At 49.4% G+C, this 27721-nt stretch overlaps 1 protein-coding gene and 5 non-coding genes across 6 annotated transcripts; 4 read left to right on the top strand and 2 right to left on the bottom strand.

Annotated features, from left to right (window-relative positions):
• Positions 1–296: 296 nt before the first annotated feature.
• TRNAV-CAC (transfer RNA valine (anticodon CAC)) lies at positions 297–369 on the top strand. Its single transcript has one exon. It is a non-coding gene; the product is annotated as a tRNA-Val (tRNA).
• A 492-nt stretch (positions 370–861) lies between these two features.
• On the top strand, positions 862–934 carry TRNAK-CUU (transfer RNA lysine (anticodon CUU)). Its single transcript has one exon. It is a non-coding gene; the product is annotated as a tRNA-Lys (tRNA).
• Positions 935–5048: 4114 nt separating this feature from the next.
• On the top strand, positions 5049–5121 carry TRNAV-AAC (transfer RNA valine (anticodon AAC)). The gene has a single exon. It is a non-coding gene; the product is annotated as a tRNA-Val (tRNA).
• Positions 5122–13458: 8337 nt separating this feature from the next.
• On the bottom strand, positions 13459–13531 carry TRNAK-CUU (transfer RNA lysine (anticodon CUU)). The gene has a single exon. It is a non-coding gene; the product is annotated as a tRNA-Lys (tRNA).
• A 341-nt stretch (positions 13532–13872) lies between these two features.
• Positions 13873–13944, bottom strand: TRNAA-UGC (transfer RNA alanine (anticodon UGC)). Its single transcript has one exon. It is a non-coding gene; the product is annotated as a tRNA-Ala (tRNA).
• A 4340-nt stretch (positions 13945–18284) lies between these two features.
• On the top strand, positions 18285–26429 carry TRIM7 (tripartite motif containing 7). The gene is made up of 7 exons (XM_056115490.1): positions 18285–18770; positions 19943–20038; positions 22543–22773; positions 23520–23542; positions 24218–24333; positions 25075–25110; positions 25898–26429. Exons 1-7 carry the CDS (start codon positions 18285–18287, stop codon positions 26407–26409), a joined length of 1500 nt encoding a protein of 499 aa, XP_055971465.1. The 3' UTR covers positions 26410–26429.
• The last annotated feature ends 1292 nt before the right edge of the window (positions 26430–27721 follow it).

The raw sequence follows: 27721 nt of genomic DNA, 5'->3' as shown, positions 1-27721 counted from the left end.
TTGCAGCATTTCCCCGGCTATCCGGCGCGGTCCACTCGGTGGCACTCGGGGTGGTGGTGGGGCGGGGGGCTTTGGGGTTGGCCCAGACCCCCCTCAGGTCCCGGTTGCGGCGCCCGGACGGTGGTGGGCAGTGTTGGTCGGGGGCAGCGCGGTTTGCCCCCAGACCCAGCCAGGAACGACGCTAACGCAAACGCTTCTCTCCCGTGGCGACGGTCCGGGCCGGGAAACGACGCTGAAGCGGCCTTCGCTCCCGTGGCGGCGTTCTGGGCCGGCTCCGCAGTAGCCTTACCGCGGCGGTTTCCGTAGTGTAGTGGTTATCACGTTCGCCTCACACGCGAAAGGTCCCCGGTTCGAAACCGGGCGGAAACAGTTGCATGTTTTCTTTTGGGGCCATACCGGGTTGACGTTCAAAACTCCCCACGGCGGGTGCAGGGGAACCGCCTGGACGACGACGTCAGACTGCACTACAGCTGCAGTGCTTTCCTTAGTGTCTTTCTTGTTTCTTTTCCGTGAGAGGACGGTGCCTAGTGTTCGTGCCTCCTTTCCGGTGTCCTGGGGATTTGTCGCGCGTACAAGGAGGACTTGTGGATGCTTGTCTTTCTGGGCCTGTTTGCGGGGACACAGGCACAAGCACCCCCAATGCTGGCGCTGCAAAGGTGGGAACTCTTCCCCCTCCCTCGGCTCAGAGGTCGCTGAACAGGGCCTCGGGCCCCCTCCTGTCCTCCGATGGGACTGGACACAGCCCGGTCCATAGTCCCTGTTGCTGATGACCATGCCCCTGACCCGCGGGGACTAGCCCCAGGGCGCCCGTGCGCTCCTGTAGATCTGCTCCGTAGGGACTGCGACCTGTGATATGCATGTGCCCGGCTAGCTCAGTCGGTAGAGCATGAGACTCTTAATCTCAGGGTCGTGGGTTCGAGCCCCACGTTGGGCGCAGGTTGTATTTTGGACATGAACACGAAGGAAGCAAATTTTGGAGCGTAGAAATCCTAGCCAGCTACCACCCTCAAACCCAGAGGCATAAGCTCCCCTGACGATGTAGGTGGTGGCACTGGGCAGAGTTCTGAGCCAGCGTTTCCTCTGTTTTCTGCCTCTCTACCGCCAAGGCACCCCTGCCTGGAGCTAGGCCCTCTGCAGCACCTGCTCCGGGAAGGCCCCGTTTGACCTGCATTGTGGGGAAACTCCAGGGCCCCCCAGTCTAGTTTGTGACTTCCCCTATCCCCAGCCCCCAACCTCTCACCGCTCACCCCCTTTTTGTTGATAAAGAGTTCTGTTGATAAACTGAAACCCACATCTTTAGTGGAATTTTTTTTTCGTGCTGTTTAGCAAAAGGCTGACTCACACCTCCCAGCCTCCACCAACCCGCCAGGGCCAAGGACCCTGAAAACGTCCTTGGTGGGGGTAAAGCCCCCCCCTCCAAATGCACAGTCATCCTTGGCGTCTCTGTCTTGCCCGAGTCCTGCCTTCACCCCTTCCCGTGGGCTGTGTACCCCTTTTCTGTTTGCAGGCTGTCCACCCGACAGAAGAGAAGTCTGTTTAGCAGAGCTGGGAGAGGATGCCTGCAGCCTCAGCCTGTGGAACGGGGAGCAGGGAGGATTGACGAGACACCCCAGCTCCATCTGGGCAAGAGGTGGCCGGCTCAGAAAAGGTGCTTAGTCGCAGTTCAGGGACACAGGAGCTACTGTCCTACTGTAACCGCCTTATCTGCCCACAGACCCACCCAAACAAGCGGGTGGTCCTTTGCCATTTTGCGTGCACAAATGCTTGTCAAATCTCTGTAACTTGTTTTCTTTCCTTCTCTTTTTCGTTATCATTCTCTCTCGCTTTCCTTCTTTCTTTTCCTTTCTTTCCTTTTTCTCTCGTTTTTCCTTTTATTTTTTTTCTCCCTTACTTTCTTTTTCTTTCCTTTTCTTATTTTTCTCTTTTCTTTCTCTTCCTTTCTTTTTTCTATTTCCTTTTCTTTTTCTTTCTTACTTCCTTTTCCTCTTCCTGTCTTTTCTTATTTTCTTTCCTTCCTTCATTAATTTTTCTCTTTACTTCCTTTTTTCTTTTACTTTTTTATCTTACATTTTCTTTCCCTTTTATTTTTCTTTTTTCTTTCCTTCTTTTCTTATTTTCTCGTTCCTTTTTGCTTTTTCTTTCTTTTCCTTTTTTCTCTTTTTTCTTTCCTTTTCTTTTTCTCGCTTTTCTTTCCTTTTCTCATTTTCTCTCCTCCCTTTGTTTTTCTTTTTTCCTTCTTCCTTCCATTTCTCTATTTTAATTTTTTCTTTTTTCTTTTTTTTTTTGCGCAACCTGAAATCATTCTTAAAATATTGTCTCTGTCTATGACGTATGCCTATGTGGCCAAGGTTTTTTTTCCCTTCCAGCAAGCCATCCAAGAACAAGCCATTGGAGTTTTGCAGATAGGATGGAGTTGTCAGAGGGCTGGACTCACTCCCATGGACCTCGATTATGATTCCGGAGCAGAAGTGAGCCCCAGGAAGTTTAGCCCAGAATGGGGTAGAAAGAACAGGATAGGACTGGCACAGTGGAAAATAGCAGAGCACAAGAAATTTGTAGATTTGTAGCTTGGAAGCAGTGCGATTTGCAGGCAATTTCAGTTTAAGATCATTTAATACCGGATATCAGAGACTTCAGAGACTGGGGCCAGGATGCAAGGTGGAGGGAAGGAAAGAGGAATGAGTTTGGGAATGAGATCTAGTTACAAGGCCTCTTCTATTCAAATTATTTATTTTTTCGATTTTCAATACATTTGGCGGGGGGGTTCACATCCAGCAGTGCTCAGGGGTTAATTCTGGTGGGTTCAGGAGACGATATGGGATGTGAGGATGCAACTCAGGTTGCTTGTGTGGAAGGAAAGCGACCTACCTGCTGTACTATCACTCCAGCCCCATGTTACAAACTTTTTAACTTTCTTTTCTAAAATTTATTTTAATCACTATGATGTGGTGACCAAATTTTCCCACCCTGTCCATGTGGTAGGATTTTGTGGCTAAACTATTCCACCACCATATCCCTACCACACCACCTCCACCACATTGTCTCAGGGTCGAGGGACCCTCACCTGATACCACGAAACAAAATATTTCTTTTTGGCAGAATTCTAGAAAAAGCATGTGTATGGTGGTGGTGGTGGGGGGTGGGTGGGGTGCAGGAGCTGTGTCGTGTTGGTGGAGAGACTCTGCCAGGCCACAGGACCCAAATTACTCTAGTTCCAGATCAGCAGGATCTTCGAGGGATCCAGTGCATCTGAATTTTACTACCATGCCATACCATGCAGTAGATACTACATTTGGGGCGAGAGCAATAGTACAGTGGGGAGGGTATCTGCCTTACACACAGTCACTTTGGACTCAATTCCGAGCACCTATATGGTCACCTGAGCACTGCCAGGACTTCTCCATCTAGAACTCCATAATTTCTCCAAAGGCGTCCCAAAGGGGAGTCACACACTCTGACTCACAACCTTACCTGGTTTCAGAGGCACCAGTCTGAGGGCAGACCTGTATAAGAGACACTTTTTCTTCCTCATCAAAGTAATCAAAGATTCAGGGAATAGGGACTCAAATTGTGAACGGTGCTGAGAAATAAATAGGTAACAATCTCTGGTCATCAATACTCACAACCTTAAGTAACGCCTTTTAACTTAAAGATTCTGCCAGGAAACAAGAAATCAATAAAAGCCCAGGAAACGTGCAGGGCCGGGGTGGGGGTGGCTTTGGAAGAAGGGGGTACCCTGGTGATGGGTGTGGCGTTGAAATTATACACGAGAAACCATTACTAATAGCATTAAAAGCCACTGAATCTTAAAAAATAAGGGGGCTAGAGTGATAGCAGAGCAGGTAGGGCGTTTGCCTTGCATGCGGCCGACTGGGGTTTGATTCCCAGCATCCCATATGGTCCCCCGAGCACCGCCAGGAGTAATTCCTGAGTGCAGAGCCAAGAGTAATCCCTGAGCATTGTCGGGTGTCACACACACACACACACACACACACACACACACACACACACTCACACAAATTCTACCAAGAAAAATTTTTAAAAAAAGGACAAAAAACAAAAAAAGGGTTTTTTTTTTGATAGTGCAGCAGGTAGGGTGCTGTCTTGCACATGGCTGACGGGATTCAATTCCTGACACCACAGAGAGTCCCCCAATATCTCCTGGAGTGACCCCTGAGTGTAAAGTCAGGAGAAAACCCTGAGCACTACTGGGCTGTGCCCCCAAAACAAACAAAAGAAAAAAAAAGGGGGTGTATCTGAGTGACAGAATGCATGTTTCGCATACATCATGTCCTGGATTCAGTCCTGTCATATGCACACAAACAGGCAAAAGGATGCCTGGAAATGTACACTTCTGACACCAGTGTGCATATGTACAAAGTCTCCAATGCTATTAAAAGTGATGTTGGCTAATACAGAGACGACAAAGCATTCATATCTAGTTCAGTAAAACTTATGTATAAGGTTATTCCATGTAAAAAAAAAAAGATAGGTATGCATGAGAAATATTCGAAATTGGCCAATATTTAGTACAGCAGGCATTATATTGTATTAAAAGATTTAAACATTTTTGTTTATATACGTTAAAATCTTATAGCAATCCCAAGATGACTTTTATTGATTTCTTGTCTGATTATTCTATTTGCCGTTCCTTTAAGGTTTATTGGAGCCAGGAGTAGGAAGTAAATTAGTCATTTTGCTCTTCAGCTGGGTGGATGGGAGGGAAACTGAGGACATTGGTGGAGGGAAGGTCCCACTTGTGGTGGAATTGGTGCTGGAACATTGTAGGACTGAAACAGTTCCACTATGAACAAGTTTGTTAAAGTCATGGTGACTTAATAAAAAATAAATTTTACATTAAAGTTTTAAAAAATTCTCTACTTGTTCCTGATTTGATCTCAGGACCTAGTAATGGGCTGGACTCCACGGTTTGATTGACACTAGGTCCAGTAATTGGAGAAAAATCTTGGTTCCAGGCTGGGAAGATTAGGGATTGGGCCTCGCCTCTGCACATCAGACTAACCGATCCAAGAACTGCTGAAACGGGTGTTTCCGTAGTGTAGTGGTTATCACGTTCGCCTAACACGCGAAAGGTCCCCGGTTCGAAACCGGGCGGAAACATAGGAATTTATTTTCTTTGAACGCTTGGTCTCTTCTGCACGTGCTTCTGCTGTTTTTATTTTCCGGTCCCAGTTTTTGGAGGAGTGTCTGGGGATTGACCGTGTAGGAATGGGACCCTGTCATTAGCGTAGTGTAATCTCAGGGCCAAAATTCAAACTGAAAGAAAAGGGGGAGACTGGGATGTTGGCGCAGGGGCAGGGCCTCATCTGCACGAGCCCACCTGTGCCAACCCGGCATCCTATGCGGTTCCCCCCAGTCCCGCAGAGCACCGGGAGTAAGCCCTGAGCATCGCCGGGTGCGCCCCAAATTAAAAAACAAAAAAAAAAGAAGAGTTGCATATTCAATAAAATAAATGATGGTTTATTTTGCAAATAGCGAAATAAGTATCTTCATCAGTTAAAATTCATAAAATAAAATATTATTTAAAATAAATTTTAAAACCTGCCATATCCAAATTAGAAGCAATGCTTGGTGGTAAGATCCCAGTAGGAAAACAAGCAACTGCAAAACTTTAATGATCAGTTATGGAGGTGTGATTATATAACTGCTGACATACATGACCGCATAATTCATCATGAATCACAATAAGATAGCCAAGTAAAAGACGTGACCTGTTGTCTCATGCTTCATAAGATTTTTGAAAATGTAGAGAAAAAGTGATCAATTTAGTCAGTCTGTACTCACCACCACAGTGGTTTATAAGGCATTTGTATCAGTTCAGTGTGTTTTAAAATAAAAGTCTTGTGAAAACATATTTGGAGTAACAGGACCCAACTCTACAGCTGTTAAACTTTTCTACTGTTATTGGGATTAAAGTGTGCAACATGAACACCAAAAAAATCAATTAATTAATTAAATAAGATAAATTTTAAATAAAATAGACAATAAATAATTTTTAAATAAATGAAATCAAATAATCAAAAATAAAAATAAGCACTGGAGCGATAGTACAGAGAATAGGACCAATACTTTGCACACGGCCAACTCAGGTTCGATCCCCGGCATCCCATATGGTCCCCAGAGCACACCAAGAATTCCTGAGTGCAGAGCCAGGAGTAACCTCTGAGCATTGTCGGGGATGGCCCCCAAACCTAAATGAATAAATAAATACAAAATAATCTCTTTTTTAGGGGCCCTCTATTAAAGTTCAAAGTTAATCTGTTACTTTTCCTGCCCTGGGATGCAGGAAGAATATTGAAAAAGCTCCAACAATTTTTTTTTTTGAGGAAGGAAAAGAACAAATTTGGACACCAGGGCAGAGAGGACTTTGACATCCTGACTTCTCTTGAGTCCCCTTAAAAAATAGTTTCAAGTACCTGAGTTCACACTGAGGGCCTCAGGGGCAGGGAGAGAATTCGGTGGAAAAGACACTTGCCTTGACAGGAAGGGATTCTATTTCATTACAGCTCTGTAAGGTTTTTACATATTTTTAAAAATTCAATATTATTGCTGTACAAAATTTTCTACTTCAGTTTTTAAGCTCCCACTCAAATGTAATTGTATTTCCTCGTGCCTTTAAAAAAAGTGATTTTTTTGTTTTTTTTATGTAGGAATACTGCTATTTATTCAGCCATTGATTAAGCTGATTGAATTGGGCATGAACGCCACATGACTTTTTTTTTTATTATTGAATCACTGTGAGATACAGTTACAAAGCTTTCATGATTGAGTTTCAGTCATAAAATGATCTAGCACCCATCCCTCCACCAGTGCACATTTCCCACCACCAATGTTCCCAGTATCCCTCCTGCCACCTCAGTGCAGCATACTCTTGCTTTGCATGTGGCTGAGTTCGATCTTTTGCATGTGGATGAGTTCGATCCTCAGTACCCACTGGCTCCCCTGAGCACCGACAGGAGAGTTATCCCTGAGCACTGCTGGATGTGGCCCACCAAAAAAAAAGAAATATTAATAGCTACAAATATTAATAGATCCCATCAGTTGGGCCTTAAAATTAGTTGTTGTTTTCAGCGTTGGCTATATTGGCGCCATAGTGTGAGCCACCATTCAAAACTTCAGACTTGGGGTTCCGAGTGATAGTACAGTGGTAAGGTGCTTGGCTTGCACAGCACCAACCTGGGTTTTATCCCTGGCATCCCATATGGTTCTCTGAACACTGCTAGGAGTAATCTCTGAGTGTAGAGCCAGAAGGAACCCCCAATCATCGCCAGGTGTGGTCCCCCAAAATCACCATACATACTTACAATGATCCTTACAAAACCAAGTCTCACAATATAATATTAAAAACAAACAAACAAAAAGCAACCTGCAGACCAGGGTACTTTCCTGAAGCTTGCCTTCTTGAGAAGCAATTCAAGAAACAAGTAAAAAAATAGAGAAAGAATCTCAGGGAGTGATAAAAGACCCTGAGAAAATAAACGGAGGGAGGCTTGCCCTCCAAAGCCCGTAAATCACTTGCTTGTCTCTATGTTTCTTTGCTTATTTCCACTCAGGAGAAGCCTGTCTTCTCTCTAGAACATGTACTTTCCTTTCTTTCTCTCCCCTCACATCTTTCTAAATGAATATATTAAATATCTTCCTGGGATCAAAGAGATAGAACATCAGGGAGGGCAGTTGCCTTGTAGGTGGCTGACCTGGGTTTGATTGCTGGTATCCCATATGGTCCTCCAAGCACTGCAGAGCCAGAAGTAACTCCTGAGCATGACTGGGTTGTGGTCTTAAAACAATTCAAAACAAAAAATGTATGTTGCTTCAAGAAAGAAAAAGGGAAGAAAGAAAGGAAGGAAGGAAGGGAGGGAGGGAGGGAGGGAGGGAGGGGGCGAGGAAGGAAGGAAGGAAGGAAGAAGAGAGGGAGGGAGGGAGGGAGGAGGGAGTGTAAAAAACTTTGAGGGTGGCCAGGGGGTGACCCCGAAGCCTCTTCCCCTGGCCGCCCAGGTTATGGGGGACCCGGGCCACCCCCACCAGTCTGGGCGGCCTGGGCCCCGGGGCAGACGCAGGGGAGACGCAGGGCCAAGCCGGTGGATTGATCAAATGCTGTTTATTCCATTCTCATCCCAGTTCACTCCTATCTCTCTCTCTCTCCTTCTCTCCAGGGCCCCAATGTGGAACCCTTCTTTCCTGGCTCTGGCTCTGGATCTCCATCTTGGCCTCTCTCCTGTCTCTCCTGGGCCTCTCTGCAGTCCACTCTTCCAGTTTAGTTATATCCCCCAGCATGAGGGGTTGGGGTAGCAATCACACATAGGTGTGGTCACAATCGATAGGATTAAAGTTCTTCCCCTCAGGGGATGCTGCTTCTAGGACAGATTCTCTTTCAGCAGGAGGAACCACCCAAGGGCAGAATCCCATGAGTGTTTCTCCTCTCCTTGTCCAACAAACATATAAGCATTCATAATATTAATCATTTTGTATGAACACAGTAAGAGATGCATTAAACTTATAGAATTGCTCTCCTGGGGTCATCTCGATCTCAGACTACAGTGCTCAGGCCAGATTAGTCTTTCCTATCCCTAGCAAGGTCCTAGTCTCGTCGTTACTTTGGACCATGACAGCATCTATCATGATCAAGCTTTCAATTTATAGTTAAGAATTGTGGCGCTTTGGCGAGGCCCATCTCAATGCCAGGGTAGCACATAGCTTACCGCTTGCCCTGGTTCCATCCAGTCCCTCGTCAGGACCCTGCTTCTGGGGGCGCTAGGAAGTGAGGGCAACTGAGGCTTAAGTTGAAAAAGCAGATGCCCGGGAATGAAAAAATATTCGAAGCCAATTAAATCCCAAGTTACAAAACGTGAAATTAATTGTCTTCTTGTGTCTATACAGAAGGACATTGCCTTAAAGTAAACTATTCAAAAGACATAAGGAGAGGAGAAAGGCAATATTAACTTACAATACAAGTTCAGTGTCCTAGAAAGATCTGACCTTACAAATTAATAGAAACTAACAGAAACTGATTAGGGGAATAAGCTGATTAACTGTTTGGGGAAGAGAGCATAGAGAAGTAGTTACAAATAAACAAAAGAATGGGAGTGACTCGGGAGCACTGGGATGGGTGTGACCTGATAAACCTAAGCTACTTGAGGAAGGACAAAACAGTGTTATCCTCCTGGAGGAGAGAGAGAGAGAGAGAGAGAGAGAGAGAGAGAGAGAGAGAGAGAGAGAGAGAGAGAGAGAGAGAGAGGCAACCACTTCTGACAAGGTCTGGAGACCATATGGGATACCCAGGACTGAACCCAGGTCAGCCACTTCAAGGCAAGAGCCCTATCAGTTGTACTAGTGCTCCAGCCCAGAGGCAGCCTTTCAATTTGGGTCTTAAGAAACAGATCTGAGCAAGAAGGCACAGAGGCTGCCAAGGCCCTGAGCTGGAAAGGCTCTGGTTTTCTATTTGGTTCAGGGAAGGAGGGAAAACAGGCAGCTCAGGGAAGAACCAGCTACAGCTTTCCTTGCTGGGTTCTGCTTTCCAGGGACTTGCAGCTGTCCCATCTGCTGCTTTTGTTTGCAGATGAACAGAAAAGTGATGGGCTGGCAGGAAACTGAGGTTTGCAAAAACACGGACTGAACAGAGAGGTTCTTTCAGAAAACCGCAAAGAAGCAAAACACCTGGTGATGAAAGCAGGGTGACCTGCTCCCCGTGTCTGTCTCTCCTGACCACTGAATAGCTAAGAAATACCTATCTGGTTTGGATAGATAAGTATCCAAACAATATCTTGTTTGGATAGATAAGTAATATCTAAAGGACTTCTAACAAATGACTTAGATGTTCGGGATGATTCCTGATTTCTAAAAGGAGCAGTTCAAAGCACTGGTCCCCTTAGAACATTCCCTAGCTTTTAGGGGCCAGAGACAGCACAGTAGGTAGGGTGTTTGCCTTGCAAGTGGCCAACTGGGTTTGATACCCAGCATCCCATATGGTCCCCTGAGTACCATCAGGTTAATTCCTGAGTGCAGAGCTGGGAGTACCGCTGGGTATGACTCAAAACACAAAAGAAGAAAATTTGCTTGCTTTATAGGGCTGCATTTGGAGAGTACAGTGCTGAGTGTGCTGAGTGTGAAGTGAGTCAGAAGGATGAACAAACATAGAATGATCTCTCCCCTACAGGGACTATAAAGAGACATAGTAGGAAGATAACAAAGGCCCAAAAGCAACAGAAACTGAAACAATGGGATGCTTTGAAGTGGACTCTGATGAAATGTTTTATGGATGAAACGCTACTATGAATCTTTTTTGTTGTTGTTGTTGTTTGAGGGGGTTACTCCTGGCTCTGCATTCAGGAATTACTCCTGGCAGTGCTTGGGGGGACCCTATGGGATGCCAGATATTGAGTCCAGGTCCACTGCATGCAAGGCAAGAGCCCTGTTAGCTATACAATCTCTCTGCCCCCTATAAATGTTTTGTAAACCACGAGGTCTCAAATCAAACTTTTAAAAATTTGCTAGCAGCTCTATAAGGAAAACTCTATTTGTAATTTATCAGTTTGTCATTTTGAAGTGAAATTTAAGGCTTGTGTATACAGCTATAAAACACTGAATATTGAAAAACTGGCCTTTTTTTTTGCTTTTTGGGTCACACCTGGCAATGCACAGGGGTTACTCCTGGCTCTGCACTTAGGAGTTACTCCTGGCAGTGCTCAGGGGACCATATGGGATGCTGGGAATCGAACCAAGGTCAGCTGCGTGCAAGGCAAACGCCCTACCCGCTGTGCTATCTCTCCAGTCCCTGGAAAACTTTTAATTTATTAAAGAACCATGATTTACAAAGTTATTTACTTATTTTCTTATTTTGGGGCCACACTTGGCGATGCTCAGGAGTTAGTCCTGACTCAGGAATCACTCCTGGTGGTGCTTGAGGGACTGTATGGGATGCTGGGGATTGAACCTGGGTTGACCATCTGCAAGGTAAACGCCCTACCGGCTGTATTAGTTTTCCAGGCCCTGATTTACAGAGTTATTAACAGTTGATATTTTGACATATAATGTTCTGCACCAATCCCATCACCAGTATCGACTTCCCGCCACAGGGTCCCCAAGTTACCTCCTACTCCAAAGCCTACCACCTTGACAGACACATTTTAAAGTTTGGTGGTTGTATTCTGGATCTCATGTTTTCCGTGTTGTTGAGCCTGTGGATTGCATATAGAGCGATACCCCCCCAACGTCCCCCACATTACCAGTATACTCGAGGCCCCTGGTCCCTGCTCTTCAGTTGCATCCCTTTCTCCTTCTTTTCTCCCTCAATTTCTTTCCTTCTTAATCATTCTCCTCCATATTATCTGGGGTCAAGGGTGTTCTAGGCATGCCCCTGCATTGCATTCTCTTGTCCAGTTATGCTCTATACCACAGAGAAGTGAGACCATCCTGTGTCTCCTTTCTTCTTTCTGTCTTGCTTCATTCATTCAGCAGCATAGTTTTTAGTTCCATCTGCGTTGCAGCAAATCGCATGATCTTTACAACAGATCAGGTTCTTGAAATCCTTGCCACTGCGTAGGACTGCATTGTATAACACACTGAATGTTAATCACACAAGCATAATACCTCCTCCATATGCAAACACCTTCTCCTAGAGGCCCTTAGGGAGGAATCATCTCATATGACTGCAGAGAAGGTTTCCCAAAATATCCCCTGATTCTGACCTCATTGGGACTGACTTAGAGTAGAGGAGCGGGTCATTCTGGGTCATTGTTTTTGCAGCTACCTGCCAGGCTGCTGTCAATACCACTTTGTCTTCCTCCTTAACACAACACGCCAGAATCCTTTAGTTAAGGGTTCACATTCTCAGCATGCCCGAATCCTTTAGTCTAAGAGTCCAAGTCCCTGTAGAAAATTGCCTTAAACTAATGTGGTCTGGTTTGTTTGCTTTGTTGTTTTTTGACCTACACCCAGTAATGCTCAGGTATCAGAACTCCTGGTTCTATCACTCAAGAATCGCTCCTGATGATATTCAGGGGACCATTTGGGATGGCAGGTATTGAACCCAGCTCAGTCATGTGCAAGGCAAGCACATTATCCACTGGACTACCATCACTCCAGCCCCAAAACGGTCTCATATAAAGAAAAATGAAGGAATAAATTGAGGAATTGAAAGTTGCACCATCTCTCCTAATGCTACAATAGGCCCTGGGAAAATGGCTTTATTCACTTTAGTCAAAGGAAAAGAGTGGTAAAGAGATAGTACTGGAGTATTTTTAGACCAGTTAGAAAATAGCTATGAAAATATTAAACCAGCAGTCTCTGTGCAACCCCAATCATGGCAACAGCTATCAACATAAACAATGAAGGGAAGAGAAAGGGGGAGGAGGTTTTTCTTTAAATAAATAAATAAATAAACTTGGGAGGGGCTGGGGTGATAGAACAGTGGGGAGGGCACTTGCCTTGCACAGAGCCAACCCAGGTTTGATCCTTGGCATCCCATATGGTTCCTGGAGCCCTGCCAGAAGTGATCTGTGAGTGCAGATCCAAAAGTAAGCTGTAAGCACAGCCTGAGTGTGACCACAAAACAAACAAAGGAAATAATTAAGTAGGCATTTTCTTTGGGGAAGGGGGTGGGGCGGGCACACTTGGTCATGCAAGGAGAGTGCCCTACTTGCTGTACTATTGCTCCAGTCCTCCTTGTGTATATTTTAAAATTTATTAATTGTTGTTATTAAGACACCGTGGTTTACAATGTTAGTTATATAGAGGTTTTCAGACATACAGTGTTCGCAGCATGCCAGTCCCGCTACCAGTGTCAACTTCCCTCCGAGAGTGTCCCCAGGCCCCACCCAGTCCTGTATATTTGAAGCAATTTTTTAAAAGTTTTATTGTAAACATCACATCAATTTGTAATTATCCCCCCCCAAAAAAAATCCACGAAGGTAGTGGTGTGGTATAGGCATATACAACTACACATGCGTATACATATATAAATCTACATAGGTAAGCTACACAGCTAGCAGTTCTGCAAACATGAGATCTAAGTTGTAATAACCAAATTCACAAACATGCCAGCCCAGGAGGCAGACGAGGCGGCGGGAGGGAACGTAGGGACGGGGCAGTGCAAAGTGGGCATTGGTGTAAGTGAACTGTTGGAACATTGTATCCCTGAAGCCCTTTACTACAAATTATTTAAATATATATATTTTAATTTTTTAAATATATTTAAATTTTCTCCTTACACCTTATATAAACACTGTGGTTTGTTTACAAAGTTGCTTACAAGTTATTTTGTAAGTCACGTTGCCTTAACATTGAATTAAAAACAAAAACTCACACAAAAAAGACCTAAAAATCTTGCATACGGGAGATTTTCCAGAACTAAGATTCGTTCATTTCTTTAGCTAGCTCGAGGAGAGAAAACTGCACATCCTAAATCACAGGCAGAAATTTGAGAAAAAGACAATCAACGCGCGCCCAACGTGGGGCTCGAACCCACGACCCTGAGATTAAGAGTCTCATGCTCTACCGACTGAGCTAGCCGGGCGCTACGGCCAAGCTCTTCGAGAACGCTTACTTCTAGGCGTGGCTGAGTTTGTTTTTTTTTGTGTGTGTGTGTGTGTGTGTGTCGGCTCGGCTGTTTCTTGTTTCTGTGTGGGTCCAAGCCGGCCCGGTCCAGCGGGGTCCAACCACTCCCTTTCCCCCCCAATCCGGGGCAGATGCGCGGGTGAAGGCGCTCGCGGAGTGCAGCTCGTCGGTGGGCGAGGCCGGGGAGCACAGCCAGGGCTCCCGGCTCGGCCGCTGCAGACCCCGCGCCGCTTCGGGCCACAGGTTGCCCCGGCAACGTGGCTTGCGCAAAAGAGAAAAAGAGGCGCGACCGAACCGCGCTGGAGATGCCGGGGATCGAACCCGGGGCCTCATACATGCAAAGCATGCGCTCTACCACTGAGCTACATCCCCACCTGCTACTGTAGCCGCGCGTGGCGCTCTTGGCGCTGGCGCCGGCGGACGCGGGGCTGCAGCTACGCGAGGAACCGCAGAAGCTGCACGATGCAAACCGCAGCGGCCGAGCCCGACAGGCACCCGCAGCGGGGACGGGCCGGGACCGAGCCCGGCTGGCCGCCTACGGAAGCGAGGGGGCGACTGCGGCGGCACGGGCCCACCCCGAACCTTCCCCCAGAATTTCCGGAATTGCACGATTGAGCCCTTGGGATGGGGGAAAGGGCTTTCCGCTGCAAGAGTTGGAGGTATCTTCAGACGTTTAAATTAAGACACTTTGTTTACCAAGTTGTTCATAATAGACCTGCTTCAGGCACTATACAATGTTTCAACACCAATCCCACCACCAGCATCCCCTTCCCTTCACCAGTGTCCCCAGTTTCCTTGTTTCTCCTCCAGCTTACCCCCACTTAACTGGCACATATAAAAGTTATTTCATACTGCTTGCTCCTTCCAAAGTCAAAGGTGTGACCCATGGAATGATCAGAACATCAGTAAAGGCCAATTTGGGATGATCAATTGCTATCCGACTTTAACATACATAAATAAAAACAAACAAAACAAACACTGTCCTCCCGTTGTTCATCGATTTGCTCGAGTGGGCCCAATAACATCTCCATTTTGAGACTGTTACTGTGTTTGGCATATTGGCATATAGACATAAATACATTCGAATAATTTAATATAATAGAATGCCGGTTCTCCTTTACATACGGAAACGTTCAACTCTGACAATCTAAAATATATGCATTCTATTCTATTTACTTGAATCTGGTTTTATGGAAATATCCCTGTCAAACATAAACCTTTAAAATTTTAAAACTCTCTGCCAGTATAGTTTAGTGGTTACAGGAGATAGGTCAAAGCTAGAAATGTAAATTTTAGTAAGAGCATTTGTACCAGCTTTCAAGCAATTCAATGCAAGAAAAAGTGGTCTGAGTCGCTACTCAGTGCTAAACACTGTTCCAGAAGACATGAATCAAATTCCAGCCGTGAGTCAAATGGACCCTCTATCCCTGCCCTAGAATAATTCACAGTTCCAGGAGGAATCGAGCTCAGCAAATACAAACAAGAAGAATTGGACAATTTAAGACAGTGTGGACCCAAGCAGACAAAATGTCATTAAGAAGAATGGCATTTGAAACAAGATGTGAAGCAGTTGAGAAGTTAATCTTGTAAGGGAGAAAAATGAGGGGCCAGGGGCGGGGTCATAGTACTGCAAGCACCCCATATGGTTCCGTCCCTTCCAGGGGTGAGAGTCCAGCCAGGAAGAACAAAATAACAAACAAAAGAAGTGCAGGACCAAAGGCTGGAGGTAGGATCTTTCTGTTCTGTTGCAAGAATAACAACAAGGTTGTGAGAATTTAAAATTGTGTGGAAAGGATTCAGAGCAGAAAGTGGAGATCTGGGTGAAGGCAGCAGAAAGGAAAGATGAATGAGACCTTTAGGCTTTTAAGACTTCACTTTTAATTTTCAGATTGTTTCTCGTTTGGTTTGAGGCCACACTGGGCAGTGCTCAGGACTTACTCCTGACTCTGCAGTCAGGGATCACTCCTGGCAGGCTTGGGGGAACATAGGGGATCCCAAGGATTGACCTTGGGTTGGCCACCTACAAGGCAAAGGGCCTGCCTACCCACTGTGCTATCTCTCTGGCCTGACAGACACATTTTAAATTTTAATGGTTGTAGAGTGGGGCGTGGTAGGACAGTGGGTAAGGTCCTTGCACCTTGCAGTGGCTGACCTGGGTTTAGTCCCTAGCATCGCTTTTGCTCCCCTGAGCACTTGCAGGTGTGGCCCCAAAACAAACAAAAAGTGTAGTTTGTAGAGTTTTTCAGGGTTGTTGACTCTTTGGTTTGGGCCTACAGCTGACTGGACCTCTCTTTCCAGGTTACTGGCATAGCCAAGGCCTTTGGCCCTAATTTCTTTCCTTCTCTGGCTTTCTCCCTCTGCTCTGGGATCAAGGCTGACCTAGGCTCTACCCTCTGCATTATTGCTCTGGCCCACAGACTGTATTTTTATTCAGGAAGATGGCAACCCTCTGCTCAAACAGAAGGATTTGAGCAAAAAAGATTTGGTTTAACACATTAACAAGTTGAATGTGTTGGCTGGACACGGAAGATTGGACAGGGCAGAGGAGAGAAGCGTTCACCAGATATCTGGAGGTGAGGCAGAGGAGGGGGTGAGAGGAAGAAGATGCTGGGTGGGGTGTTGCATTTGTTTTTCCTTTGGAGTAACAAAGGACACCCTGGTTTTGCATTGAATAGCTGGAGTGTGGTGGTATTGTTGTTCCATGTTGGGGGAGTCCCCATGGAATACTCCTTGGCTCTAAGAAAAAAAGTAATTTTTGAGTGCAGAATCAGGAGTAATCCCTGAGCATCTCTCTGTGTGACCCAATGAGCAAAAAGGGAAAAAAAAGAGAGAAAAAAGTAAAAGAAAAGAAAAGAAAGTGGGATGAGTGGTTGAAAGGTCAGAAAATACAGTTGCTGGTTTTTGTTTGTTTGATTTTGGTTTTTGGGTTTGGGGTTACATCTTGTGATGCTCAGTATACTTCTGGCGCTGTACCCAGGAATTACTCATGGCAGTGCTCAGGGGACTATATCTCGGATGACGGGATCAAACCCCCAAACCAGCCATGTGCAAAACAAACATCATATTCACTGTGCTGTCTCTCTGACCATGTAGAGAGTTGTGAACATTTTGACATGGGTCAGGCCATAGAAGGAGCCTGGAGCCCAGTTATCCCAGGGGTCCCAGACGGGGACTATGGATGCTGGAGACCATGGAGAGAACTTTCAAGCCAACGAGTGGAAGAGGGGCCCAAACCATGGTACAGTGGGGTAGGACATTTGTTCTGTAGGGTCCCCCAGGCGCCACCAGGAGCATGGCCACAAATATCACTGGGAGTATCACCGGGTGTGGTCCCCAAAGCAAGAACAAGTTGAAGGAAGTGTAGACAGAGGTGCAAGGTCTAGAGGCATGTGGGAAGACTAAGAACTTTCATCTTTGTTAGCACAGCTGAGGTTACCAGTAAGGAGCCAAAACTTGAATTGACCAGCACTAGAGGGAGTCAGACGTGGGAGGGCAGGGAGCCAAATATAAATGTCAGGGGTGTGTGTGTGTGTGTGTGTGTGTGTGTGTGTGTGTGTGTGTATGCACCCCCGTTGCTTTTTATTTTGTTTTAAGGTAAGGATAGCACCCAATAAAATGAGTCAATTGTCATCTGTTCTTTGTGCAAAAAAAAAAAAAGGGGGATAAATTGGAGAAGCACCAGGCGCCTGAGCTGTAGAAGTGTGTCTCAGGCCAGGCGTCCGGCTGGTGGGACTAGAGCAGGGTTCCAGCCCTAAATTTAGCTCAGCACAGGGCTGAGACCAACCCTCCCCTGGGGAAACTGATCCGCTGAGCGGAGTGCCAGGGCTTGCTCGGGGAGTGGTGCCCGGCGCGCACCTGTCCGGGCCCGTTTCCCACGGCCTGACCGGGGCAGGTCGGGGCGCGCTGGGGGCTGGGCCGAGCCTGGGCTGGGGGACTGCAGGGGCGGTGACCGAGGTGGCCTGACACCGTGAGCGGCAGTGCTGGGATTCGGGTGCAGATCCGCAGCGAGCGCGCGCCCCGACCCCGACTTGGGCTTTTGCCCGGGGAGCGGGTTCCTGGGGCGCCTCCAGGTCCGGCGCAGCCGCGTCGCTTGGAGTCAGGGACTGTCGGGGAGGGTCGGGGAGTGTCGGTGAGAGTCGGGAGAGTCGGGGACAGTAGGGGAGAGTCGGGGACTGTTGGGGACAGTCAGGGAGGGTCCAGGGACTGTCGGGGACAGTTGGGGACAGTCAGGGACAGTTGGGGAGTGTCTAGGGACGATCGGGGAGGGTCGGAGAGAGTAGGGAAGCGTCGGGGAGTTTCTGTGAGAGTCGGGGAGCGTCGGGGACAGTTGGGGACAGTAGGGGAGTGTCCAGGGACTGTCGGGGACAGTAGGGGAGAGTCGGGATTGTCGGGAAGTTTCGGGGAGCGTCGGGGAATATCTGGGAGAGTAGGGGACCTTCGGGGACAGTTGAGGAGTGTCCAGGGACTATCGGGGAGGGTCGGAGAGAGTAGGAGAGCGTCGGGGACTATCTGGGAGACAGTGGGGGGACAGTAGAGGAGTGTCCAGGGACTGTCGGGGAGAGTAGGAGACAGTAGGGGAGAGTCGGGGACTGCCGGGGACAGTAGGGGAGTGTCCAGGGACTGTCGGGGACAGTCGGGGGGGCATCGGGGAGAGTCGCAAAACGTCGGAGGGGTGTCCGACTGTCGTGACCGTCGGGGCCGCGCACGCTGCGATGGCCGCCGTGGGCCCGCGGGCCGGGCCGGGCGCCGGGGCGGAGGCGCTGGCCCTGGCGGCCGAGCTGCAGGCCGAGGCCACATGCGCCATCTGCCTGGAGCTGTTCCGCGAGCCCGTGTCGCTCGAATGCGGCCACAGCTTCTGCCGCGCCTGCATCGCGCGCTGCGGGGAGCGCCGGGACTCCCGCGCCGCGCCCGCGCCGCCGCCGCCGTGTCCGCAGTGCCGCGAGCCCATGCGCGCCGCCCAGCTCCGGCCTAACCGGCCGCTGGCCGCGGTGGCCGCGCTGCTGCGCCGCTTCGGGCCCGCCGGGTCGGGGAGCGCGGCCCCGGGGGGCCCCGGCGCGCCCGCCTGCACGCTGCACCGCGAGCCGCTCAAGCTCTTCTGCCAGGACGACGGGCGCGCCATCTGCGTGGTGTGCGACCGCGCCCGCGACCACCGTGACCACGCCGTGTTGCCGCTGGACGAGGCCGTGCAGGAGGCCAAGGTGAGCGCCGGCCTGCCCACTCCGACCCGCCCGGTCCAGACCGGCCCTCCAGACCCGCCCAGCCCCGGCTTCGCGCGCACCCTGTGCAGGCCACGAGCAGCAGTCTTGCAGCAGTCTCGGCCACCAAAACCTCACTCCACTTTCCTCGACGTTTCCTGCGTAGCTGATCGCTGCTTTTCCCCTCTCCTCTGCTATCGCAGAAATTCCCACCAACACCAGTGAAAAACCAAGCGCCCCCCCCTTGAAAAGCGGGGAAACGCTGTTTTCCTGTCCAATTGGTGTGGGTTTGGGGCTGCACCGGAGGTGCTCAGGGCTGACTCCAGGCTCTGCACTCGGGGATCACTCCTGCAGGTGCTCAGGGCCACGTGGGACGTCCGGGTCTGGCTCAGCTCAGACAAGGCAAGCACCCTGCCTACTTGGGCTCCCCTGTTTTGTTTTTCTTCTGCGTTTGGGCCACACCCGGCAACATTCAGGGGTTACTCCTGGTTCTGTGGTCGGGAATCACTCCTGGCTGTACTGGTGGGGCTGGGGGTGGGGGTGGGCATCAAACCCAGGGATCAAATCAGGGTCAGCTGCATGCAAGGCAAAGCCCTCTCTGCTCTGACTATTGCTGTGACCTCCTGCCCACAATGTTTCTTTGCACCATCTCAGCCCCCACAGAGGGCCTTTATGGTGGTGGGTAGATGAGCAGGAGGAGAAGACAAGGCAGGTTGGCATGCTGGGATTGTGCCCAGTTAAGGTGACACTTGGACAGATGCCACCCTGCAATTGCTCTATCCACTTTGGACAAGCTAGGATCCAGCCTGAGTGGGCATGACTTGGCAGGGCCTTCCTTCTTTTGTCTGGCTGCTGGAAAGCCACCTGTAGGAGCACTGCAGGGTGTGGCCCGAACAAAACCAACCTACCAGGGACCAGAACGCTGGTACAGTGGGGAGAGCACTTTGCCTTGACCGTGGCTGACCTAGGTTCAGTCCCCGGCACTCCATAGGGTCTTCTAAAAGTCCTCTGAACATCACCAGTTGTGGCCCCAAACCCAAAAGCAAATAAAACAAACAGAAAACAGAAAACGCCGCGTGAGAGGGATTCACACAATGACCCCTTTTCAAAACGCCGCGTGAGAGGGATTCACACAATGACCCCTTTTCATTCCCCCCGACCCCCCAATGCCCCAGGAGCTCCTGGAGACCAGGCTGAAGGCTTTGAAGAAGGATCTGGAGGACTTTGAGGTGTTCCGTTCCACAGAAGAGAAAGAGAGCGCCGAGCTTTTGGTGAGCCAAGAGCAACCCCTTACAGGAGGCCTGCCCACCCTCACTTGATGAGGGGCCTGTGAGCAGCAAGGTGGATTTTATTTTATTTATTGATTTTTGGGCCACACCCAGCGAGCTATGCTCCTGGTTCTGGAATTACTCCTGGTGGTGCTCAAGCTATAGTTTCTGGTGGTGCTCAGGGGGATCCTATGGGATGCCGGGAATTGAACTGAGGTTGGCCTTGTGCAAGGCAAGTATTTTACTGCTGTGCTATTGCTCTGGCCCCTACAATGGCGGTGCTCAGAATCTTACAGGATGCCGGGGTTAAAACTTGGGTTGATTGTGTGCAAGGCAAGCACCTACCCGCTGTACTAACACTCCAGCCTCTGTGTTTTTGTTTGTTTGGTTTTGGGTCACATGGGGCCGTGCTCAGGGCTTGCTCCTGGCTCTGCACTCAGGGATCATTCCCTATTGGGGTTGGGGGACTCTAAGGGGTCAGCTACATTCAAGACAAGTGCCTGGGTGCAGATTAAAAAAAAAAAAAAGGTGTTCAAGTATACTAAGTACTAAGAAGGACTAGAAATCCCTGTAATTTTCCTGCACGTTTTGCTGTCCAAAATGTTATAACAAAATGTTTTTCCAGATTTAGAGGGTTATTTTATAGACATTGGAATTGAGGCTAAGCGTGAAAGGGCATTTAGGGGTCTGGCGGCTTCTGCAGACAGGGAAGGGGCAGGTTGGGGACCCAGTTTCCCGGAGCCCCTTCCAGCCGCGGTGCGCAGTGCCCCCTGGCGGAGAGTGGTCAGATGCTATTTCGGAGGCTCTGGAAAGTGAAAGTGGACCTGCTTGCGGTAAGGGGGGCTAAACCCTGGTCAAAAAAACCGCGCAAATTCAGTTCCCAAATAGCAGTAGGTACCATGAAGGGGCCTTGTCTGCCCTTGGTAGGGCAGGGTCTTTCAGTTTCAGTTTTGGGAAATGGAGACGAGAAGAACCTGAAGATGTGTCTGCTTCAAGGTGGAAGTCAGGGAGAGAGCAGGACCCCAGATTCCTACCCTGAACCTCATCTTCAGGGGTACACCTGCTAACCTAAATGTACCCCCAGATTTTCCATCTGAACCTTCAAGCCCTTCCGAAAATGTCTGGAGATATTTTTGGCTGTGGACTCTGGCACGGGGGATGCTATTGGCATTTATTTTGACTTTGGGGTCACACCTAGCGATGCTCAGGGGTGGCTCAGGAATCACTCCTCAAGGATGCTCAGAGATCAAACTGAGGTGGGCTGAGTGCAAGGCAAACACCCTACCTGCTGTACGATTGCTCCAGCCCTAAACACTGATTTAAAGCTGAACTTCTTAGAATGGAGAAGGTATTACTAAGAGGTGGTGTACACGTTTTTGCAAACTTTGGCTTAGATTCCTAAACATTTATGATCCCCTGAGCACTCAACTGGGGACATCCTGAATATCTCCAGAGGTGACCCTACACCATTGAAAAACTTTTAAAAAGGCTAGGGTTTCGTTGTTGTTATTGCTGTTATTTGTTTTATTTTGGGGCCACAACTCATGATGCTAAGGGCATACTCCAGGCTCTGTGCTCAGGGATCACCACTGGCAGAGTGGGGATATGTATTGGGTACTGGGGATCGAACTCAGGTCAGTCGAGTGCAAGACAAGTGGCCTGATCACTGTACTATTACTCTGATCCCCAAACCTAGTTTCTTTCCTTCCTTCTTTTTAATTTTGGTTTGTTTTGGGGTCACACCCAATGATGCTCAGGGGTTATTTTTGGCTCTGCACACAAGAATAAATCCTGGCTGTGCTTGGGGATCATATGGGATGCCAGGGATCAAACCCAGGTTGTCTGTGTGCCAGGCAAGTGCCCTACCCGCTGTACTATTGTTCTGGCTCCCCCAAAACTAGTTTCTGACTGTGGGTTGTGACCCCATATGGGGTTACAGAACTTTTAAAAAAGTTGTTTTAGGGACCAGGATGATAGTACAGCAGGTAGGGTGCTTGCTTTGGGTGTAGCTGACTGGGTTTGATCCCTGGCACCCTACATGGTTCCCTGAGCACCGCTAGGTGACTTCTGAGTGCAGCTCATAATGTTGTACCTTGCTAATGGCTAACCCAGGTTCGATCCCTGGCATCTCTTATGGTCCCCTATGCCTCACCAGGATTGATTCCTGAGCACAAAGCTGGGAGTAAGCCCTGAGCACTGCTGGATGTGGTCCCAAATTAGAACAAGAAAGGAAAAAAAGATCTAAAGAGATACATGTGCACATCTGTGATAGGGACTGGGGTTTGGCAGAAACAGGAACGGAGGTTGCTGTACCCTGAGTTGGGACACTTAAATGCTGACCTTGCATGTTCATCTCATATGTTCCCCAAGCACCACCAGGAGTAATTCCTGAACATTACTGTCTGTGCCCCCCCCCCCCAGCAAACAATAAATATTGTGTTCAGCACCTATGCCAATGTCTCTGTCTGCTCCACTTCATCTCTCCAATGTCTCACCTGATGGTCCAGAAGCAGATGACCGCTGAGCGGGAGAAGGTAGGGGCTGAGTTCCAGGCACTTCGGGCCTTCCTGGTGGAGCAGGAGGGCCGGCTGCTGAGCCGCCTGGAGGAGCTGTCCCGGGAGGTGACGCAAAAGCAAAATGAGAACCTGGCCCAGCTTGGGGGCCAGATCACCCACCTCGCAAAGCTCAGCAGCCAGCTACAGGAAACAGTCTGCAAGCCCGACCTCGACTTCCTCCAGGTGAGTCTGGCTCTGATGGTGCAGAAGTTTCCACCCAAAGACAGCACATCTTTGGCTTTCAGCACATCTTTGGCGTTTGATTTTATTTTTTATTTTTTATTTTATTTTTTCTTTTTTTTGCTTTTTGGGTCACGCCTGGCGATGCACAGGGGTTACTCCTGGCTCTGTACTCAGGAATTACTCCTTGCGGTGCTTGGGGGACCATATGGGATGCCGGGAATCGAACCTGGGTCGGCCACGTGCAAGGCAAACATCCTACCCGCTGTGCTATCTCTCCAGCCCCTGATTTTATTTTTTAATTAATTAATAAAACATTTTTTGGACTTTTTCTTTTTTTTGCGGGGGGGGGGTCACACCTGGTTATGTTCAGGGGTTACTTCTGGCTCTGCATTCAGCAATTACTTCTGCTGGTGCTTGGGGGACCGTATGGAATGCCTGAGATCAAACCTGGGTTGGCTGTGTGCAAGCAAATGCCTTTCCCGTTGTACTGTCACTCTGACCCTTTTGGTTTTAGCTTTTGGGTCACACCTGCCAATGCTTAGGGCTTACTCCTGGCTCTGCACTCAGGGATCACTCCTGGTGGGGCTCAGGGAAGGGGACCCTCTGAGGTGTCAGGGATCAAATCCAGGTCAGCTTCATGAATGCCAAGCACCTCACCCATTGTACCATCTCTTTGACCCCCAGTTTTCTTTTCAGAGGAGAGTGAATGTTTCTTGAGGCTGATGTGGTTTTATTTTTCTTTGCAGGATTTCAAAAACACACTCAACAGGTAAGTGGATCTCACAGTGCCTTGAGCTTCTCCCGTCTGCTTCTCCTCCTCCCAGTTCTTTGCTCTCTCATTTCCTGACCCTTCCCCTAGCCCACGGTTACTCTGATACAGCTTGCTCCTCCCCCACACCCTTCCTGCTGTGCTGGGGATTGAACCTGTGACCCCACAAGTATAAGGTAGGTTTTTAACCACTGAGCTAACACTCCGGACTCCAGGCTGTCCATTTTCTCTCTTCTGAGCCTGGATTTACACTCAGGGTTTACTCCTGACTGTGCTCAGGGATCCCTCTGGACGGAGCTCAGGGGACCCTATGTGATTGTGATGCCAGGGATTGAACCTGGGGTGATTACCTGCCAGGCAAGCAATCTACCCACTGTATTATCACTGCAGCCCCATGAGGTGCTTTATTTTTTTTCATTCTTTTTTTTGGGGGGGGGGTACCTGGCTGTGCTCAGGGTTTATCTCTGGCTCTGCGCTCAGGGGTTAGTTTTGGCCAGAGATCAGGGGACCATATGGGGTGCCAGGGATCGAACCAGGGTTGACTGCATGCTCTGTCTGTTATCTGTCTGCTTCTCCTACCTCTCCTTAGCAAGTTCTTCTTTAACATCCTAAATGTTAAAGACCATGTGCAGTGGGACCGAGCTGGGGACCCTTCTCAAGAGTCTCATCTTGCAGATGTAGCAATGTGCCTGCCCCCAAGCCCACCACAATTGCTTCTGAAATGAAAAGTAAAGTATGGAATGTCTCCCTCAAGACCTTTGTCCTCAAGGGACTATTCAAGAAGTTTAAAGGTAGGGGCCTGTGGTATGGGGGGGCACTGGGTCATTCTGTGGTCGGTGCTGAGGGATGTCTCTGGTCTTTTGGGGTCCCGAGTATGTGCCTTTTCAGAAACTGTAAGGAGAGGGCCCAAGCAATAGGATGGCAGGTAAGACACTTGATTGCCGTACATGTGGACAGTTCAGGTTCAATCCCTGACACCCCATAGGATCCTCCAAGCCCCTCCAGGAGTGATCCCTGAGTGCAGAGTCAGGAGTAAGCCCTAAGCACTGCTGAGCACAAAATAGAAAATGATCAGATCAGTGTGGGATGGTGATGGTGGCAACTGACCAGGTCCACCTAGGGCAGAAAGTGGGGGTTGACCAGGGGGAAGAGTATTGGGGGCACCAAGAAGACTGAAAAAAGATGTCAGCTCAGATCTGCTCCAGATAAAATATATTAGAACAGAGGATTGGCGCGACAGTATAGTGGGTAGGGAGCTTACCTTGCACACGGCTGACCCAGATTCAATCTCCAGCACTGTTAGGAGTAATTCCTGAGTGCAGAGTCAGAAGTGATCTTGAGCATCACTGGGTGTGGTCCATAAAGAAACAAAAAACTTAGAATATTCTAGGGTATTCTAGAATATTCTAGAAGAGTCTTCCCCCATTCCAGGATTGTGCGATTCGGGTTAAAGATTGTGTCACTGTGTCTGTCATGTTAGTCGACAGTCTCCTCCATCATTCATGTGCATTCTGTTTTGTTCACCTTCTTAGAAGATCTTCGTGGAGAGCTGGAGAAAGAGGAGAAAGGTACGCTGGGGTAGTGAACCCTGGGAAGAATCTCTGCCTGGGTTAGCGTCAGAGCTGGGGACTATGCCATCTCCCCCTCAAGTTCTCCCTCAGGCCTCTCCCTCATGCCAGTGGGCTGTGGACTTTCCTCCCTAGCTCAGACAATGTCCCATCTCCTGCGCATGTTGTGTGTGTGTGTGTGTGTGTGTGTGTGTGTGTGTGTGTGTGTGTGTAGGGGTCAGGGACAGCAGATCTTTTAAAAAAATTTTTTTTGGGGGGCTGGAGCAATAGCATAGCGGGTAGGGCATTTGCCTTGCACACGGCCGACCCGGGTTCATTCCCAGCATCCCATATGGTCCCCTGAGCACCGCCAGGGGTAATTCCTGAGCACTGAGCCAGGAGTAACCCCAGTGCATTACCAGGTGTGACCTAAAGAGCAAAAAAAAAAAAATTTTTTTTTGGCCACACCCCAGCTGTGTTGGACTTATTCCCCCAACTGTGCTCAGGACTTATCCCTGGCTCTGTGTTCAGGGATCACTCCTGGTGAGGCTTGTGGATGTTGGGGATCAAACCCTTTTCCTCGGGTGGTACTCAAGGGTTATGTCTGGCACTGCACCCCGGAGATCCCCACTTATTCCTGTGCGGCCATGTGGGATGTTGAGGATGGAACTTGAGTTGCTGTGTGCCAGGCAAATGCTGTACCATGGTCAAGGCAGGCCCCCTGCTATGCATTTGTGTGACTGCCCATAACGTGCGGTGTGGGAGGATGGTCTGATGGGGACACCCCCTCCTGTCTCTGCACCCCCAGTGGAACTGACCTTGGACCCCGACACGGCCAATCCCCGGCTCATCCTCTCCCTGGATCTCAAGAGCGTGCGCCTGGGCCAGCGCGCCCAGGACCTGCCCAGCCACCCGCGCCGTTTTGACACCAACACGCGTGTGCTGGCCTCCTGCGGCTTCACGGCGGGCCGCCAGCACTGGGAGGTGGAGGTGGGCGCCAAGGACGGCTGGGCCTTTGGGGTGGCCCGCGAAAGCGTGCGGCGCAAGGGCCTCACGCCCTTCACCCCGGAGGAGGGGGTCTGGGCACTGCAGCGCCACGGCGGCCAGTACTGGGCCGTGACCAGCCCCCAGCGGACGCCGCTCAGCTGCGGGCCCCTGTCCCGCGTGCGCGTGGCCCTGGATCTCGAGGTGGGCGCCGTGTCCTTCTACGCTGCCGAAGACATGCGCCACCTTTACACCTTCCGAGTCAACTTCCAGGAGCGCGTTTTCCCCCTGTTTTCCGTCTGCTCCACTGGAACCTACTTGCGGATCTGGCCGTGAGTGTCTCCAGGCCTCCCAGAGACCACCTGGTCGGATTCCTCTCGCTGTTCACAAGACAGAATGTTTGGCCGCTAGCCCCCAAACTTCCTGGCCGTTTTTGGTGGTGGTGGTAGGAAACATAAAGTGGGTGCTCAAGGTTCACTCCTGGCTTTGGGCTCAGGGTCACACCTGGCCAGTCCGGGGGGTTGAACCCTGGTCAGCTCTGTGCCAGGGACATGCTTTACCCACCATCCTCTTTCTCCAGCCCATTTGTTAGATCATACCTGCTCACTCTTCACAAGGGATCATACGTGGTTCCAGGGGTCAAGCCTGGCTCAGCTGCAGGCAAGACAATCACCTTCCTGCTGTCCTATCTTTCCAGCCCCCTTCCTGGCCATTTAGTACTGACCAGCCCTGTTCTACTCCAGGCTGCCCCAGAGGTAGACTAGTGGTGGGTTTGGGGGAGAGTGGTCAGCTGGGCAGAGGAAATTGAGATGCCTTGGACCCTTGGGTCCTGCTCCTGCCTGACCTCAGCATCTTGATTTGGCTGGTGAGAGCTGAGAAGTGCTCCTGGCAGAGAGGTCTCTGCCCTGGTGTTCCTGTCCTCATCCAGCAAGGCTCTCCAGCACCACAGGACAGCACAAGACTTGGCCCTTCGTTGATCTCAATTTGCCCACATCCTTCCACCAGCAGTCTGCCTTCTGGAACCTGGCTTGAGCTGCATGCTTAGCTCCCAGTTTGAAAGGTTTAGAATTTCCCACAAGGGGGCTAAGCCCAAGACAGGAGCATTTCCCCCCAGCAGCATTTCCACCGCCCCCCCTCCCCCCCCTTAAAGCCCTAAAAGGTGCTTGTCACCTCAGCTGTGGAGAGCCAATTATTGTCAATGGCCTAACCCCCTTTCAAATGCTAAAGTACAGGCACTGATGGGATGGTACAGCAGGAAGGGGCTTATCTTGCAAATGGCTGACCCAGGTTTGATTCCTGGCACCCAAGAGCATCTCCAGGAGTGATCTCTGAGCACAGAGCGAGGAGTAAGCCCTTGCTCAAATAAGGGTCAGAGCACAATTTTCCTTGGGTAAGGAGAAGTTTCAAGATTCTGAAACAGAGGACAGCAACACAATTTAATGGATGCATGACTTTGATCGTGGTTTTCTGGCACTTGACAAAACATGTCAATCAAAGAGAACCTTTGTATCATGGCCTGCTCAGCCCAGCAGACTATTTGTTCTTTGGCAAACTGTTCCTTAGCTTCTGTTTAGGGTGGTGGCAGTGGTGGGGGTCCCCTGCTCAGTTGTCCTCAGGGAGATGGAAATACAGACTGTGAGTTCATTTC

This window comes from Sorex fumeus, unplaced genomic scaffold (genome assembly GCF_029834395.1).
Source record: "Sorex fumeus unplaced genomic scaffold, SorFum_2.1 ptg000029l, whole genome shotgun sequence".
NCBI classification, from domain to species: domain Eukaryota; kingdom Metazoa; phylum Chordata; class Mammalia; order Eulipotyphla; family Soricidae; genus Sorex; species Sorex fumeus.
This window is presented reverse-complemented; position numbering and strand designations above follow the sequence as displayed.

Bases quoted from the DNA above. Each gene is read 5' to 3' on its own strand.
- TRIM7 (XM_056115490.1), top strand. From the start codon at position 18,285: ATGGCCGCCGTGGGCCCGCGGGCCGGGCCGGGCGCCGGGGCGGAGGCG. The intron at 24,334-25,074 runs GTAGGGGCCTGT...TCACCTTCTTAG, and splicing joins ACTATTCAAGAAGTTTAAAG to AAGATCTTCGTGGAGAGCTG. The intron at 25,111-25,897 runs GTACGCTGGGGT...CTGCACCCCCAG, and splicing joins GCTGGAGAAAGAGGAGAAAG to TGGAACTGACCTTGGACCCC.